Source organism: Sorex araneus, chromosome X (assembly GCF_027595985.1).
Source record: "Sorex araneus isolate mSorAra2 chromosome X, mSorAra2.pri, whole genome shotgun sequence".
Classification (NCBI taxonomy): Eukaryota; Metazoa; Chordata; class Mammalia; order Eulipotyphla; family Soricidae; genus Sorex; species Sorex araneus.
In genome coordinates, this window is record NC_073313.1 from 55,795,005 (window position 1) to 55,813,986 (window position 18,982).

The 18,982-nt window shown below is 44.7% G+C and overlaps 1 protein-coding gene and 1 pseudogene across 4 annotated transcripts in view; one reads left to right on the forward strand and one right to left on the reverse strand.

Moving 5' to 3' along the window:
* Positions 1-18,982, reverse strand: part of SMC1A (structural maintenance of chromosomes 1A) — a 120,527-nt gene that overhangs the window by 99,819 nt on the left and 1,726 nt on the right. For all 4 annotated transcript variants that reach the window (XM_055123225.1, XM_055123226.1, XM_055123224.1 and 1 more), the window contains exons 2-9: positions 9,418-9,606; positions 9,193-9,305; positions 6,073-6,276; positions 5,743-5,981; positions 4,535-4,793; positions 4,283-4,423; positions 1,469-1,551; positions 1,114-1,321 (exon numbers count right to left, since the gene is read on the reverse strand). In XM_055123225.1, the coding sequence (XP_054979200.1) occupies positions 1,114-1,321; positions 1,469-1,551; positions 4,283-4,423; positions 4,535-4,793; positions 5,743-5,981; positions 6,073-6,276; positions 9,193-9,305; positions 9,418-9,606 (1,436 nt within the window). The remainder of the gene's footprint in view (positions 1-1,113; positions 1,322-1,468; positions 1,552-4,282; positions 4,424-4,534; positions 4,794-5,742; positions 5,982-6,072; positions 6,277-9,192; positions 9,306-9,417; positions 9,607-18,982) is intronic.
* Positions 3,941-4,053, forward strand: LOC129400567 (U6 spliceosomal RNA; annotated as a pseudogene).

Sequence of the window (18,982 nt, forward strand, 5' to 3'; positions counted from 1 at the left end):
CTATTGCCTTAGCTTAACAACACCACAAAAATTTCCATTCATACCAGCCAGGAACATGTGAGCAACACAAAAAAGGTTGCAACCCTTGGTGAATACTAAAACTAAGTGATGGGTTAGCCCCACAGCCTGATGTACAGCTACCACAAATAGACATGTATGAGCCAGGAAAAGCAACCTCAGCAACTTCTAGTGCTACCAATGCAATCCCCCACTAGCGACACAACCATAACCATAAATTGTGAGCTTCGACTAGAGTGTGATCCCTAGCAAGCACATGCGTAAAAATCACAACTACAGGAGTGCGACACACAATGAACACCCATGGCCAAACATGCAAGCACCGCAAACAGATATGTAAGCCCCATCAAGCATAGCTAAAAATGTGAGCTCTACAGTCACAACGACAGTGGAAAGGGAAGGTGTGGGAAGGGCATTAAAAAAAGAAAAATCATGCCTTTTGGAACAAACGAGATGAAACCTGAAGTGACTGATCTAAGTGAAATAAGTACAGAAGTGAAGGATAAGGTCAGGGGCAATAGGCAGGGGCAATAGCAGGTGAGTAGGGTGTTTGCCTTGCATGCAGTCAACCCGGGTTTGATAATGGGCATTCCATATGGTCCCCTGAGACCGCAAGGAGCCAGCCCTGAGCACCACTGGATGTGGCCCAAAAACCAAACAAATAAATCAAGAAGTGAAGGATAATACCAAAGTGTGAAATATGAATTAACAAACTAATAGACAAATCAACTAACAAAAAAACAACTGAACTGGGAAATGCACACTGGTAAAGAGAGAGGTGTTGAAGCATTCTGTAACTGAAACCCAATCATGAATAACTTTATCTCACTGTGATTCAATTAAAAACATTAAAAAAATTTTAAAATAACTGAACTCTCTCCAAACTTGGTGAAAATTATGAAAAGAGGAATGAGGGGTCTGAAGGACAAAGTAGTTATTCTGGTGGGGCATGACACTGAAACTTTGGTGGTGAGTGAGGTGAGTCATATATACATAAGTTATACCATTGAGGCTCTATTGTGTTGTTAGACAATGATAAATCATTTTTTTAGAAAAATAAATTGCTCAGAAAATTAATTCCCTTTCCACTCTTACCACAGAACCAGGATAAAGGCGCTTAATGCTTTCCATAATCTCTGCCTTTCGCTGCTGGCGGCTGCTCTCCTGGCGGTCAATGCGGGCATCCCCCAGCTGCTCCATCACCTGGTTCAGCTCCTTATTGATCTCATCAATACGCCGCTTGGCCATCTCCACCTCCTCTGTCAGTTCCCCCTCAAGTTTCTTCTGCTCCTCCAGGGACTGTCTAGATAGTGAGAGGATACATCGATTTATCCTGGTTGTACAGAAAATATTCCTACCTGAAATGAACTCTGGGGTCCTGCTAAGGAGAGCCAAGATAAGTAGGGTTCATGAGAACAGGCTAAAAGGGGAAGATTGCACAATCACATACTTGCTAGTCGTGATGTATTCCTCCAGTTTCTCAATTCGCTTCTGGTTCTCTTCAATCTCCCGCAGTTTTTGCTTGATCTTAGCCTAGCAGAGAAACAAATATATTTCATCACCAGAAGCTGAGCAAGTTAATTATAAGAACTGGCTTATACCTTGGGGCTGGATCAATAGCACAGCGAGTAGGGCATTTGCCTTGCATGCGGCCGACCTGGGTTTGATTCCCAGCATCCCATATGGTCCCCCAGCACTGCCAGGAGTATTTCCTGAGTGCATGAGCCAGGAATAACCCCTGTGCATCGCTGGGTGTGACCCAAAAAGAAAAAAAAAACTGGCTTATACCCTCTGAGGGACCCAATCATCCAAGAGCCCAGCAGCCCAGGACAACCTGTCACTAATACATGAGCCCTATTAAACACAGAAATATAGGGCAGGAGACGTGGCTCAGTGGTAGAGAGCACATTGTTCATATATGTTAAATCCTGAGTTCAGTCCCCAGAATCTCCTTCCTGCCCCCCCACTACACACACACACACACACACACACACACACACACACACACACGCACACACACATTCATGAAAATAACATACATATAGGACAGTGTTCCCTGTGTCTCTGTAACCAATAAAGCTTCTCAGGACCCCCTGAGACACTTTAATATGTGTTATACGAAGCTCAGGCTATTGTCTTTATCAATTAGGGAGGCTCAATCTAAGGCAAATAAAGCTTCTCAAGTCTTTCTGGACCTGTTTTCTCATCTATATACAAATAGGCAAACTCCAATTCAAAGAACAATGATTCCAAAGTGAGTGATATCAAACCCAGGTGGTTGCTGGAACACCCGGGGGGGTTGGAAGCTATAGTGGGTGCAACTGGGATGCATACCAACATCTTTTTGTTATTTGGTACACAACTGGGAGTGTTAAGACGCTACTATTGGTTCACTATTCTGAGATTGCTCCAAGCAGTACTGAGTTCTGAAATAGCTTCTGGCAGACCATGAGGTGCTGCAGATCTAACCCAGATTTCCTACATGTTAAGCATGCACTCACCCATTGAGCTAGCTCCCTGAAGGGGCACTTTCTGTTTGCTTAAAGGAGGTAGATTTTCAGGGAGCAGAGATAAGTAATTGTTTCTGAAACGGTGTTAGAAAACCAAATGACTTTGGGAAATTCATAAAATTTGCATTAACTGCACTGCACAGGGGCTGGAGAGATAGTACAGTGGGTAGGGCAATTGATTTGCCTGCATGTGGTTGACCCCGAGTTCAATCCCCCACACCCCATGTGGTCCCCAAGCCCTGCCTGAGAATGAACCTTGAGTGCAGAGCCAGGGATAAGCCCTGAGCACAGCCAGATGTGGCCAAAAATGCAAAAATGAATAAATAGGTGCACAACAGAGTAGCTACTGGGCTCAGCTTCCCTCCCCCTCTGGAGAAGCCTATAGTCTTTACCTTTTCTTTTTTTTCCTCCTTCCTTCTTTCCTCCCTCCCTCCTCAACCTTGCCTCTCTCAGTTGCTAGCACTCTCTCTCACACACATTTCTCTAATACTTTTTGTTCATTTTTAGGTCATACCCAGCTATGCCCAGGGCTTAGTCCTGGCTCTGTGCTCAGAAATTACTCCTGGCAGGGCTTGGGAGACTATATGAGATATCATGGATTGAACCCAGGTTGGCTGCACTCAAGATAAGTGCCCTACCCACAGTACTACCTCTCCAACCCTTCTCTTTATGTGAGTTTCTTTAAATAAAAATATTTTACTTCACTAAAAATAAATAAAATGAGCCTAATACTGTCTTTTAAATACTTAAGAGCCAGGGAAATAGTACAGCAGGTAGGGTGCTTGCCGTGCGCATGGCTCACCTGGGTTCAATCCCCAGAACCAATGATACCCCAAGCACTGCCAGGATTGATCCCGGAGCAAAAAGCCAAGAGTAAGCCCTGAGGAACACTAGGTGTGCACCCCCCAAAATCAAAACACAAAAAAGAGGGCCCAAGGGGCTGGAGCAATAGCAGAGCGGGTAAGACGTTTGCCATGCATGTGGCCAACCTGGGTTCGATTCCCAGCATCCCATATGGTCCACCGAGCACTGCCAGGAGTAATTCCTGAGTGCATGAGCCAGGAGTAATCCCTGTACATTGCCGGGTGTGATCCAAAAAGCAAAAAAAAAAAAGAAGAAGAAGAGGGCCTGAGAGACGGTACATGTAAGGCTTACATGTGACTGACCCAGGTCTGATCCCCGGCACTATATACGGTCCACAAGCCATACCAGAAGTGATTCCTGAGCACAAAGCTAGGAGTACACCCTATGCATAGCCAGGTGTGATCCAAAAAAAAAACTAAAAGCAAAATAAAACATATCCTATTTCTTCTACTTAATAATAGGGAAGTTGCTCAGAAGTAAGAGCATTTGTCTTGCATGTGGGGCCCTGGTTTCAACCCCTAGGACACCAAAAAATATTTAAAATTATGGTGTTCACTGAGGCAACACATATAGAACAACTGGAATGATACCGAGATAAAGAAGATTAGCACAGCACCTGAGCACCGATGACATGCAAGTTCATGAAGCACCCCACATACTAAAATAAAAAAAAAACTTTAAAATACAAGTAATGAGTAACTAGGCAAATCACTTCACTTCTGTATCATAGCTTTCTCATTTGGAAAATGAGAATTAAATTAGTGAACACATATACAGCATGACGCCTAACACAAAATACAGCAAACACTGTTGGCTACAGTCATAATTGCTAAGACTATCGTTATCTCCTTTTCTCTGGATCATCGTTCTATCTTTTCACACATGCCTACCTCTGTCTCTACTTTCTTCCTCTCTTCCAGATCTAGCCGGTCCTGGTCTGCTTTCTGGTCTCGATTGAACTTCTCCAGCTCCTGAGCCAGGGTGGCTGCTCTCTTGCTGGCCTCTTCTTTCAACCGATGGTATTTCTTTACCTGTGTTAGGGACAGGGCAGGAGAACAAAGGTGACCAAATTAGCCCAAGTCAGCCCAGTGATCTCATCATACTAACCCTACCACACCACTAATAGCTCTTCTAAAGCTTACCTGATTCTCCTCCAAGGTTAAGTCTCTACCCTGACTCTGGCTCTCCTCTTCCATCCGTTCCTCAAATTCTTGCCGGGCTTTTTCTACGGAGAGCATCTCCTTTTCCAACTCATCCATGTCACCTTTACGTTTCTTAAAATGCTTCTGAGCATTCTGTAGGGACTTCTTGGCTGCTTCTAACTTCTTGATTTTGTGGGAGGTATTTTCCTTAGCTTTGATGTACTGAGGCCGCTTCTGGTTCAGTTCTGAGTCCTTCTCCCTTTTATGGAGGACGGGGGGGGGGGAAGTAGTTATCCCTAGTAGAAGGCAGGGTTCCCACAGTTTTCACCCAAAGAAAGAGGGGGCAATCCGAGCACTCAAGTCAGCCTCACAGAATTATCTAAAAAAATGACTTGATGTTGGGGCAGAGGGTAGGTAAGGGTCCATCTCACAGTGATTCAATTTTAAAAAATTGAAAAGAATTAATTTAATTTAAAAAAATAAAATGAGGGGCTGACGCAATAGCACAGTGGGTAGGGCATTTGCCTTGCACGCGGCTGACCCGGGTTCGATTCCCAGCATCCCATATGGTCCCCTGAGCACCGCCAAGAGTAATTCCTGAGTGCAGAGCCAGGAGTAACCTCTGAGCATCGCCGGGTGTGACCCAAAAAGCAAAAAATAAAAATAAAAAATAAAAAAATAAAATGACTGATGTCCATAGACCCCACTGTAACAAATCCCAAGGGCACCATGTGTTCACCTAGTTGTTTTCCATCTGAAGTAAATTTTTCAAATCCCTGTCCTTTAACCTTGGTGCCTTAGTTTTCCTCTTCTAAAAAAGGAGTCCTCTGCTTGCCTTGCACACAACTCACCTAGGTTCCATCCCTGGCATCCATGGTCCCCTGAGCCCCTCCACCCCAGGAGTAATCCCTCCCTAAGTGTAGAGCCAGGAGGAAGCCCTGAGCATTGCCTGATGTGTTCCCTCCAAAAAAGGTCTTCACTACTTCAGTGGCTGGGGTCTCCATCACTTCTCTTGTGGCATGATCACTTTCTACAAGTTTTCTATTTGTCTAAATGTAAGTCAAGTAATATGCCTGGTTCTGGCCAAAGCCCTTCAAGGTGAAGTTAGAGAAACTAACATAGAGACTGAACTCAAGGCATATAGGAGCCCTAAACATCAGCAAAACCTATTGATTTCCCACAATTTGAAGGCAAACACGTGCTCTTACTTGATCTCCTTTTCAATCTGCTGCTGCTCCCGCATCATTTTGCCCAGCTCCTTCTTCTTCTCCTTTAGCTCATCCTCTACCTTGTCCATACGCTTCTTGTCCTTCTCAATTTCCTTGTTCTTAGAGGCCAATTCCTTATTGAGTTTCTCAATTTCCACTTCATTATGGTAAAGCTTAAAAAGCTGCAGCTGTACCTGAGCTCGAACTACCTCATCCTTTAGGCGCTGGTAGCGGTCAGCCTGTGCAAATGGGGAAAAGGAGGCAGTTACATCAGTAAGGCACTGACTCCATCCAAACCCTTCAAAATCCAAAGGTAACCTGGCCACCTACCTCTTCCTTCTCCTGTTTGGCCTCCTTGCGTTCAGCCGCAATGTTTTTTTTGCGATGGTAATTAAATTGTGTGTCCTCTTCAGCCTTCACCATTTCTTTTTTTCGTTTGTCATACTCCTGGGCCAGCTCCCCAGAGCGACTGATTTCTTCAAACAGAGCTGTTCTCTCTTTGGGGTTCTTCATGGCAATAGACTCTACAGCACCCTAGTAAAGGTCAAAACACTCTCCCCATTTAGACCCTAACCAGCCCATTTCTCTCTACCCACTCCCACTCATTTACTAAGATAAAAAACTCACTAATTCCCTCTTCTCAGAGTTTCACTTTTCACAGCGAACTCTGAGGACACATTCCTTGCCCTTTGAGGCACACAGTTAAGAAAAAAATAGACATAAGCAAAGGCAATACAATGTGTGAAGTGCAAGAACAGAAGAACAGAAAAGGACTATATGAAGCTTAGGGGTTGAAGATTAGTAGGGGTATCTGTCTGAAAAGGGATCCTAAGAATGACAACTAAGTTGAATTTGGAAGACGGGAAAGAAGGAACCAAGAAAGAAAAGAGTTCATCCTATACAGAGGTCTGTAAGGCAAATAAAGCAGGTGATCCTGGGGAAATATAAATGGTTTCATTAGGAAGAATAGTGGGGTTGTCGGGGAAGCATATTGGCAAGTGGAGCTGGAAAGATAATACGGGAGGTAAGGCACTTGACTCACATGCAGATGACCCTAGTTCTCATACCTAAAACAGAAAATGGTCCCTTAAGTACAAGGAAAGATCCCTAAGTACAGAGCAGGAAAAAGCCCTAAGCACTGCAGGGTGTTTTTTTTTTAAAAAAAAAGTAATACACAAAGCAGGGCTGGAGCAATAGCACAGAGGGTAGGGCATTTGCCTTGCACGCGGCCGACCCGGATTAGATTCCCAGCATTCCATATGGTCCTGTGAGCACTGTCAAGAGTAATTCCTAAGTGCATGAGCCAAGAGTAACCCCTATGCATTGCCTGGTGTCACCCAAAAAGCCAAAAAAAAGAAAGAAACAAAGTAGGTGTTTCCTGAATTTGAATTTCATGCTAAGACGATGGTTCTCAAATGATTCTCAAACTTCAGGGGTGGAGAAAGTATAGTGGTAGGGCACTCACCTTGCACAAGGCCAACCCAGCATCTATCCCCATCACTGTATTTGGTCCCCTGAGCACAAAACCAGTAATAAGCCCTGAGCACAGTTGAGTGTGGCCTATTCCCTCGCAGCCAAAAAATTTCAGCATACAACCTAGAGATTTTGGTAAAAGAAAAACTGCTAGAACCCTGCTTCAATCCCTGGCACACCATATGGTCCCCAGAGACCCTCCAAGAGTGGGCCCTAGCACAGAGTTAGGAGTAAGCCCTAAGCACCACCAGGTGTAGCCAACAAAAAATTAAAAGATAATTACTTGTTAGCAATAATTTTTTTCAAAAAAGGAGGAAATGTGTTTCCAACAAATATATTCCAGTGTGATACTGATGCAGAGACAATATATGAGAATCACCATTGAAAGGCAATCTAAACAATGGAATACTATGCAGCTGTTAGGAGAGATGAAGTCATGAAATTTGCTTATAAATGGATAGACATGGAGAGTATCATGCTAAGTGAAATGAGTCAGAAAGAGAGGGACAGACAGAGAAGGTGGAGTATAGAATAACATCACATGAGGCTGACACCCAAGGACAATGGATACAAGGGCCAGGGGGATTGCCCTATAGCTGGAAGACTGCTTCATGAGCAGAGGGGAGAAGGCAGATGGAACAGAGAAGGGATCACTAAGACAATGATGGCTGGAGGAATCAGTCGGGATGGGAGATGTGTGCCAAAAGTACATAATGGACCAAACATGATGACCTCTCAGTGTCTGTGTTGCAGGACATAATGCCCGAAAGTATAGAGAGAGTATGGGGAATATTGTCTGCCATGGAGACAGGGGGAGGGTGGGAAAGGGGGGGTATACCGGGGATACTGGTGTGGGGAATGTGTACTGGTGGAGGGATGGGTGTTCGATCATTGTGTGACTGTAACCCAAACATGAAAGCTTATAACTATCTCACGATGATTCAGTAAAATAAAAAATAGAAAGGCAATGAGAAATCACTGAATTTTTTTTAGCCTTTTGGGTCATACCTGGTGGTGCTCAGGAATTACTCCTGGCGGTGCTCAGGGGACCATATGGGACACCGGGGATCGGGTTCGGGTTGGCTGTATGCAAGGCAAATGCCCTCCCCACTGTACTATTGCTCTGGACTCACTGAAATGTTTTTATTTTGGTGACACACCTGGTTAGTGTGTTCAGGGGAACCTCCAGTGCCAGTGTTCAAACCCTGGCCTCCTATATGCAAAGTATGTGCTCCAGCCTGCTGAGCTAGATCTCAGCTCAGAAATGTCTAACAAGACTATGGAAAGAGGAGCCATAATGTGGAGATATTACTAAGCCAATAAATAGATGGAACAGGCCCAGTAGGCAATAGGAAAAGAGCTGGCAAAAAGCAATAGACAAAACATGTTTTAAATCCCCAACTGGGAGCTGTGAGGCAGAGAGATAGAATAGTGGGTAGGGTGCTTGTCTTGTACATGGACGATCCAAGTTCAATTCCCAATCCAGGTTCAATCCCTGGCACACTAAATGGTCCCCTGAAGCCCTCCAGGAATGATCCCTGGGCACAGTGCCAGAAGTAAACCCTGAGCACTGCGGGGTATGGCCCCCAACCCAAAACAAAATGAAATAAAAATTAAATCACCACCTGTGGACAGAGAGATACTTCAACAGGCTGGAATACATGCTTTGCATACAGCTTGAATCCAAGTTAAGCCCCCCCAGGCACCACCAGGAGTGGCCCGTGAGTAGTGTGCTGCAAATGGCACCTGAGTATCACCGGGTATTGCCAAAAATGAAACAATTAAAATAATACACCCACCTGGAAAACTTACAGTGGTTACCAAAGGGAAGGGAGTAGGGTGGAATGAGCAGAGAAGTCTTTGGTGATGGGATGGAACTAGAAACTTGGTGGTAGGTGTGGTATCACACAGATATACAGAGGTATGCAGTGAAACCTCTGAAAGTCCAAAACATAAACGAATAAGATAAAAGCACACCTGGAAGACGAGGAAGTTACGAGCCTTGATGAGAATGCCCAATTTCTCTAATTCCTCACTGTACTCATGTAGCTGGACCACTTTGTTGTTGATCTTATACTCAGAGGAACCCCCTACAAGACAAAAAACGTAAGTCAGTCAATGGTCAAGTCTTTGTTCTGTCCCAGTAAATTAATCTACCCATCTCTCAGCACCCAAGAGACCCTTCTGAACAGCCTCACCCACCAACAATGACACGAGCAAAGGTGCGATCCTCGGCACCCTCTTCAGAGTAGACCATGCTGACAAAGGCCCGGTTGGCTGCTGGCTTGCCCACAGGAGCTCCGTGGATTAGGTCCCTCAGAGTCTTCACCCGCAAGTTGCTGGTTTTTTCACCCAATACAAAACTGATGGCATCCATGAGATTTGACTTACCTAAGGGAGGAGGGACAGAGCAGAAGAGAAGAAGTCAGGAGGGAAGAGGAAAAGGACAAAAAGAGACAATGAGAACAAGAATCTTCCCTAAGCTAAGCGGCCAGTGCTCAGACTAATGGAAGGAGAAAATACTATTCCGCCCCCCATAAAGACTGGCCGGAAGCCTGAGAAAAAGCAGTGGCTTAACAAACTTGCTCTGAAAGTCTATGTTCAAATCCCTGGTATTGCCACATGCACTGAACATGACCCTGGAAGCTCTGCTGGTTGAGCTTAGAATCTATGCTGTCTGCAATGTCCAGCACAAGTGATTCTTAGTGAGCATACACATGAGCACCCCAGTGTCTCGTTGGTAGCATTACAAGCAGAATATGCATACCTCAACTAAAGAGTGCAAGATCTGGTGAACCATCCTGGGTACATAAACCCAAGATGTATACGTACCACAACTCAAAATGTGACCTTCATGAGCATCACAACTAAAAAATGTTCAAACACCATTGCTAGACACGTATTCCAGCACCTGTCCTCATCACCATAACAACAATCAAGAGAAGGAGAAGGGAAGACAAATTTTTTTTAAAGGGTCAGAAGGATATCTCAATCTTAAGCATATTCTTGGGGCTGGAGCAATAGCACAGCGGGTAGGGCGTTTGCCTTGCACTCGGCCGACCCGGGTTCGATTCCCAGCATCCCATATGGTCCCCTGAGCACTGCCAGGGGTAATTTCTGAGTGCAGAGCCAGGAGTAACCCCTGTGCATCGCCGGGTGTGATCCAAAAAGAAAAAAAAAAAGATGCTCAATCTTAAGCATATTCTTTATGTGCAAGAGGCCCAGGTTCCATTCCCAGCATCACATGGCCTCCCAAGCACCAGGAACAACTCTGAAACATTGAACCCAGAGTAGGCCCTAAGCACTGCCAGGTGTGGCCCCCAAACAAACAAAATATATATATATATAATTTTTCTTTGCAGTATTTTTTCTTTGCAGTTATTACTTTCAGCAGTCAAAAATGCCCTGTTCATTCTCTACCCTAGAGACTGCCTCACATCTCAACCTGAAATCTTAAGAATGTATTCTCTCTTAAAAATGTCTGTCTCTCTCTCCCCCACCCCCTCATATTTCTCAAAGCAAAGTTTTAAAAGTAAAATTATTTTACTTGACTACTTTGTCTCCTCCTGAAATTCTTTTCTGTAAAGAAAGGTGGTATTTCTGGAAAACCAGAACAGAGGTTAGAACTACCTTTTCTTTTCCTGCAAAGAGTAATTCCTTGCTCCAGTCTACGTCCATAGTTTTCCAGATGGTGGGGACCAGTTCCGGCACTATGCAGACCAAGTGGACTTTAGGCACAGCTTTACAGCTGCCTTGTAGAATTGGTGGGATGCTAGTGTCTATGCAGTATAGGTGGTTATAACAAACTTTACCAGTCCTAACCCATGCCAGGTATTTTCCGAGTGGTCTCCGTGGATCAAGAGATGGAAACACTGTCTTCTCAAGGCTACCTACTGCTCACTCCCCATTTCACTCATCACCTGTAACCTATCCATTATCCTTTTATTCATCAGTTTGTTCAATATACAGTAAAGGTCAGGAGCAAAAACAAAACAAGAAAAAAATGAATGCCCCCCTAAGGAAGTTATATATTCACAAATTTAATTTTTCTAATATCCTCTAATGACCTGGGAAAATACACATAGTAGGAGAAATATGGAAGATAAAAAATCCATTACAGAACTCAACCCAGTTATAAAAACAAAAAAGTGAGTGGGGACTGGTGAAATAGCATAGCATTTAGGGCTCATGCCTAGCAAAACCTAACCAACCAGGATTGAATTCCTGGTATCACAGAGCTGGACACCTGAACACTGCTTGGGAGCAACCTCCCCAAAGGGAACTGAGGAGAAATGAGAAGCTATTGCTTAATGGAAACAGAGTTTCAGGTTTTCTATTGGTCTTTTTAGGGAGAGGGGGTGTGGCCCAATACCTGGAAGTGTTCCAGTGCTATGTGGTTCTGGAGAGCAAGTTGCAATCAACCATAAGCAAAGCAAATGCATTAACCCTTACACTATCTCTCCAGTCCCAAGAGTTTCAGTTTTGCAAAACGAAAAGGTTCATATCAGCTACACAACAATGAACTGGTCTTTCATTACCTCACCTGGAAAATGAAATATTTAACACTACTAAGATTAAGATACATACTTAAAATAATTAAGATGGCAAAGCCTGGAGTTGAAGAGATAGGACAGCAGGTAAGGACAATTGCCTTGCATGTGGCTGACCCAGGTTTGATCCCCAGTATCCCCCATGATTCCCTGAGTACTGCCAGGAGTAATTTTTTTAGTGCAGAGCCAGGAGTAACCCCTGAGTATTACCAGGTGTGGTCCAAATTCAAAAATAAAAACAAAGATAAAAAAGAACTATATTGCTTCACTAGAAGAAAATCACATTAGGGACCCAAGCTATAGTGCAGTGGGTAGGGCTCTTGCGTTAGACAAGCTGACCCTGGTTTGACCTCTGGCACTCCATATGGTTCCCTGAGCCCACCAGGAGTGTAACCACAAAAGAACAGCAATATCAAGTCTATTCTTCATCTTTGGCAGGGTAGGGGAGATATGGGCATCACACCCCAACAATGCTTAGGGCTTACTCCTGACACTGTGCTCAAGGAGCCAACCTATATGATACTAGGGATCAAACAGGGTTGGTTGTCTTAACCCCTGTACTATCTCTCCAGCTCCACTAAAAGACATCTTATTTTGATGCAACATGAAGCACAGAACATCATGTAATGCACACAGCCAAGTATATTACCAAATACATTTAACCTGAATATAAACAAGACTTCCATTTTACAGAAACTATAGCAGTTAGAGGAACATATGTGTAAACAACCTGAGGACAACTTTGCACACTGAATGGGGACAGGGTTATTCTACAACATAACGAGCATACACAGTCTTTTTTTAAAAATCTACATCTTGGGACCAGAGAAATAGTACAGCAGGTAGGGCACTTGCCCTGCACACAGCTGACTCAGGTTCAACCCCATATGGGGCCTCATATCCTGCCAGGAGTGATGACTGAGCACATGGCCAAGAATACGCCCGAAGCACAGCCAGGTGTGTGCTCCGCAAAACAAAAAACAACAAGAAAAACAACACAACTATATCTTATTACTGAGACACAGCCAACGCTGTGTACTAAATTTCATTGCTTCTGATTCCCCACCCCCACACACTCACACATATAAAACAAAAAAAAAAAACATTTTGGATTCAGTTAGGGAAGCTTTAGTTTGAATTTGGTAGTTGATGACATGAAAGTTAATTTTCTTAGGTATGATAATGGTACTCATAATAAAGAATGTTTTTAGCAGATGAATGCTGAACCCATTAGGGATGATGTATCATTAAGTCTACAACTTACTTTCAAATTAAGCAAAATTACAGTGCATGGAATTTTTCCAGAAAAAATTGTGAATAAATGTGTGAAAATGTACAGTGTAATTGTTACCAGAGGACAGTAGGTAACAAGTAAAGGAGGGAAACTTTTACTACATATATATTTTTTTGGGGGGGGATTAAAGCAATTTTTATGTCGTTAAGATTTTACCATTAGTGTAGTCATCTTTTTGAGGGGAGTGGGTCATATATGATTGTATTTAGGATACCATTTGCAGTGCTGGTGCATGCAAAGCAAGCACCTGAATCCCTGCACTATCTCTATGGTCCCCTAGTATAGTCCCTTACCAGTAGCAGAGCTACATTTTTATTTCCTCATTTTATTTTTACTATTATTATTTTATTGAATCACCATGAGATAGTTACAAAGCTTTCATGTTTGAGATTCAGCCATACTATGATCGAACACCCATCTGCACCAGTGCACATTTTTCACCACCAATGTCCCAAGTATTCCCCCACCCCCACCCCAGTCCTCACCCTGCCTCTATGGCAGACAATTTCCCCAATACTCTCTCTCTACTTTTGAGCATTATGTTTTTCCCAAATTTTCCCACCACCATTCCAAGCCTGCCTGCCAGGGGCAGACACTAGATAATTTATTTTCCATTGCTCATTTTTAATAACATGAGAGTTCACGCGGGCATGCTTCTGGGATCCTCGGTTGTAGATGGCTGGGTTCCAGAGACAACTCTGTAGGGCACTAATCTATTTTGGGATTGAATTGGGAGTCTCTGGACCGGGGCTGTTGGTGCACCAAGATGACCCCTAGCGGAAGCCTGTGGGCGTGACAGCTAGGCCTCGGAGCTGAGGCCTGGTGCCGCTACCGCCGTGCAGCCTAGCGATTTAGTCCTGGTACCCACATACCTGGGCCTTGCTTGTGGAAGCTTTTGGACTCCAGGATTCCATCTGGAGTAGGCGGGGAGACAGCACCTGCTCCATCTGGGGTGCCCTGGCGAAATTAGCTCGGTATGGGGCCCAGAGGCTATTTCCTCATTTTAAACTCAGGAAAAAAAATTTAATTTTGACAGAAGTTGGAGGCTGATGGAACAAATTAATCTCTACAAGCCCCATCTCAAAAATCTACTCTGAAAAAAAAAATCTACTCTGAGGGCCAAAGCAATAGTACAGCAGTTAGGGCAGGGCATTTGCCCTATACAAGGCCAAACTGGGTTCAATCCCTGGCACCACATATGGTCCCCTGAACAGCACCAGAAAAGATCCCGAGGCACATAGCCAGGAGTAAGCCCTGAGCACTGATGGTTGTGCCCCCGCCCAAAAAATCATTTAAAAATCAAGATTGTACCCTAACACATTATATGAGCTTGAAATGAGGACCTTATTTCTAACATCTTTCTACCCAGGTAAAAGAGAGTACCTGTCCAGGATAGGGCACTCGCCTTGTATGTAAGAGGCATTAGAGACAAACCAGATACTCTGGTTGGTATGTGTGATGTAGTGTGTATTTCTGAAACATTAAATATTAAGAGTGTGGAGATAGAACAGAGGATAGGTGTCTCCCTACTAGCATGTGACCAAATCGCTAAGATTCCCAGCACAGCATATAGTCCCCTATGCTCCCAGCAGTAGCCACTGGCCACTACTGGGTGTGAGAGGGAGTGAGGGAGGAAGGGAATGAGGAAGAGAGGGAAGGAGGGAGAGAGAGAGGGAAGGAGGAAAGGAAGGGAAGGAAGTAAGGAGCATTTTTTAAAAGTGTAGCTCAGAGGCTGGGGAGATAGCTTAAGGGGCTTTGCATTCAGGAGGTTCAATTCAACCCCCTATACACATGGTACCTGTAAGCACTTAAATATCCCTGGGAACAGACCATAAGCACTGCAGGCGTGGCCCCCAAACGAAAGAAAGATGAGTATTAAAAGTTTGAGCACTTGTCCAACAGACTAGTCTCTAACTGTAGGATAACATGGGGTTTGTCCTTTTAGCCTTGCCTTAGGGAACATAGATTATCTTAAAGCAATGTCTTTTCTGTATGGACACAGGAAGACAATATTGTGCTTGTAACATGGGAGTTGATTGACTCCAATAATATTTACTCCTGGGCATCTGCTTTCTTAACTCAAGTTGCCCTAAGTTCCTAGCACCCCAAAAGCAGGATCCCGACGAGGGACAGGACGGATCCAGGGCAAGCGGTGAGTTATATGATATCCTGGCATCGAGATAGGCCAGGCCAAAGTGCCACAATACTCAACTATAAGTTGAGGGCATGATCATGGACAATGCTGTCATGATCCAAAAGTAACGACGAGATTAGGATCCTGCTGGGGTTTGGAAGACTAACCTGGCCTGAGGACTGTGGTCTGGATTATATAGTGAATGTCCTCAGGAAGAACCCAACTTTAAGGTTATATCTCTTACTGTGCTCATACAGAATGACATTGCTAGAAATATTAGAAGTAGATTTACTATAACTATTTAAGTAGATTACTAGCTCACACCCTGACACTCCCTTGTTTGGACCCCCACCCTTGAGTGGATCTCCTTAGATGAGATTTCCTTAGATGAGATTTTGTTAATCTCCTCAAGAAATGGTTTTACCCTTCTTTGTTAATGTTCAACCCACCTTTGTGTCACCACCATATGTAATTTGCTATATAAACTAAGACTGTTGGGCACTGAGGGAAGCTAGAGGAGACAGAAGAAGGGGTAGAAGAAGACAGAGGAAGAAGACAGAAGACACAGAGAGGCAGACACAGAGAGACAGACACAGAGAGGCAGACACAGAGAGGCAGACACAGAGAGGCAGACACAGAGAGGCAGACACAGAGAGACAGACACAGAGAGGCAGACACAGAGAGACAGACACAGAGAGGCAGACACAGAGAGGCAGACACAGAGAGACAGACAGAGAGGCAGACACAGAGAGGCAGACACAGAGAGACAGACAGAGAGGCAGACACAGAGAGGCAGACAGAGAGGCAGACACAGAGAGACAGACACAGAGAGGCAGACAGAGAGGCAGACACAGAGAGACAGACAGAGAGAGGCAGACACAGAGAGGCAGACACAGAGAGGCAGACACAGAGAGACAGACACAGAGAGACAGACACAGAGAGGCAGACACAGAGAGGCAGACACAGAGAGACAGACAGAGAGGCAGACACAGAGAGACAGACAGAGAGAGGCAGACACAGAGAGGCAGACACAGAGAGACAGACAGAGAGAGACAGACACAGAGAGACAGACAGAGAGGCAGACACAGAGAGACAGACAGAGAGAGGCAGACACAGAGAGACAGACACAGAGAGGCAGACACAGAGAGGCAGACACAGAGAGACAGACACAGAGAGACAGACAGAGAGGCAGACACAGAGAGACAGACAGAGAGAGGCAGACACAGAGAGGCAGACACAGAGAGGCAGACACAGAGAGACAGACAGAGAGGCAGACACAGAGAGGCAGACACAGAGAGATAGACCAAAGAGAACACAGTGGCACACACATAAGCAGAGTACAAGGTGAAAGAAGTGAGAGCGAGCGGGGCAGAAAGGGGAATAGAGGAAGATCCAGAGAGAGATCCAGAACCGGGAGAGAAGCAGAGAGAGAGAGAGAACGAAATAAACTGATTGGCCTTCCTTCCTTCACCTGCCTCATCATCACCATCAACTTCCCCCGGGGTGGGGAAGCGGCTGGAGACTACCAAACGCAGGCAGCGGAAGAGATAGAGCCCCGTGGGCCCTCTTCTTTTTTGTGCTTTTACACATCTAACCTGAGCTTCACTATTTCTTAGATGAACTTTCATTCCCTCTCTTAGAAAATCTGAAAACCCGGGTCAAAGAGATAGCTCAACAAGCTAAACACATGGTCTGCCCATGAAAAGCTCAGGTTTGACTCCCAGCACCTCAAGGCTCTCCAGTATATTACCAACATTAGCCACTGCCCTGGGCAACATCGGATGTGTGTGTGTGGTGGAAATCCAGGTGCTGGAGAAAACCCAGGGACCTTTCCTGGTATGCAGCTGACCCAGGTTCGATCCCTGACAACCCATATGATCTCCTGCGCCCCAACAGTTGAGATCCCTGAGTGCAGAGTAATAAGCTTGAAAAAGGGGGAGAAGGAGGTAGCAGCCTCAGGTGCAACTGGGGATGCTTTCTATTTGCTTAAAGTATACTTTCATGGCAGGGTGCTGAGTAATTTTTTTGCATTTTATTTTTTGATTGAATCACCATGAGATACACAGGTACAAGGTCCTTCATGACTGGGTTTCAGTCATACAATATTCCACTACTCATCCCTTCACCAAGGTACATTTCCCACCACCAATGTTCCCAGTTTCCCTCCCACCACCCTCCTGACCTGCTCTCCCACCCCAGCCTGCTATCAGGATGAATAATTTTTAAGGGGGAAATAGGCAAATAACTTTCAGAACCTCTGACCTAAAGCAATGCTTAGCACAAAGTACCACAGACCTGGGTTCTGACCCTGACTCTGAGAACTGGTGAATGCAATTCTTAGTGTCTTAATTTCTCATGTATGACAAAGTCTCTGGGTATTAATGTGAGAATCGACATGTACTGGGTCTAAATCCACAAAGCACTTGACACACACAAGAAAGGTAGGAAAGCAGCTCTAGCTATCCTAACACGTGTGCACTGTTAGCTTCCTCCCATATCACAGCAATACCAATGACAAAGACCACGAATTAGTCTTCGAAGACAACCACTTCCAACCCCTGAGCTTCTCCCACAACCTCTAGGATGCTAAGAACATCTCACAACCAAAGGCCTGCCTACTCAGAATTGCTCACTACTGCAAACATTCTTTTAACATAGTTTGAGCTGAACACTGATAAAATATTTCGAGGAATGTGTTCTTTGGAGCACTCAGAGACCACTAATGAAAATTCAAAAACACTCAGAGACCACTGATGAAAAACAATGTTTACTTGGTAATAAGAAAACAATGCTAATGTGTATCATGTGTCTACAAGGTACGAGAGGAATGGTAACTAGTTAAGGGTAATGTGGGCATTGACTGGCAGTCACTAAGGACCTTTTAGGAACAGTTGGGTATACAAATATACCCATCACAAGGGCCACCACACCAAATTCCAAAGAAACTGAAGTGGAACCCTAAGCTCTTTAGATCAAAATTTCTTAAATTGTTCCCACCAGTTACTCCATTTCTTAAAAAAATGTAACATGGGCAAGCTCTGCCAGAAACTCCCCAGATTCATAATACACAGTTGATATCGAATTTTTGGTCTTTGTATGTTAAAAGAAACCTCTTCCAGTTGCAAAATGTTTAGTGACCCAACATCCAGTTATTCAACCCCACACCCACAATTTAAGGATAGAATATACAGAAGACTTCACAGAGACTGAAGAAATAATACAGAAGGTAGGGTGTTTGCCTTGTATGCTGCTGACCCAGGTTTGATCCCAGGCACCCATATGAGCCCAAAGCCAGAAGTAAGACTTGAGCACTACTGGGCGTTGCCCAAAAACAAACAAAAAAGACTCCTGGACCTGGAGAGATAGTACAATGGGTAGGGCACTTGCCTTGCATGCGGCTGACTAGGGCTCGATCTCCAGCACCCCCATATGGTGCTCTGAGCTCAGCCAGAAGTGATCCCTGAGTGTAGAGCCAGGAGTAAGCCCTCAGTACTGCTGGCTGTAGCTCCCAAACCAAAATCAAAACCAAAAATTATATCACTATCACTGTCATCCCGTTCATCGATTTGCTCGAACGGCACCAGTAACATCTCCATTGTGAGGCTTGTTGTTACTGTTCTTGGCATATTGAATACACCACGGGTAGCTTGCCAGGCTCTGCCATGCGGGCGGGATACTCTCAGTAGCTTGCCGGGCTCTCCGAGAGGGGCGGAGGAATCAAACCTGGGTCGGCTGCGTGCAAGGCAAATGCCCTACCCGCTGTGCTATCGCTCCAGCCCTCAAAAAATT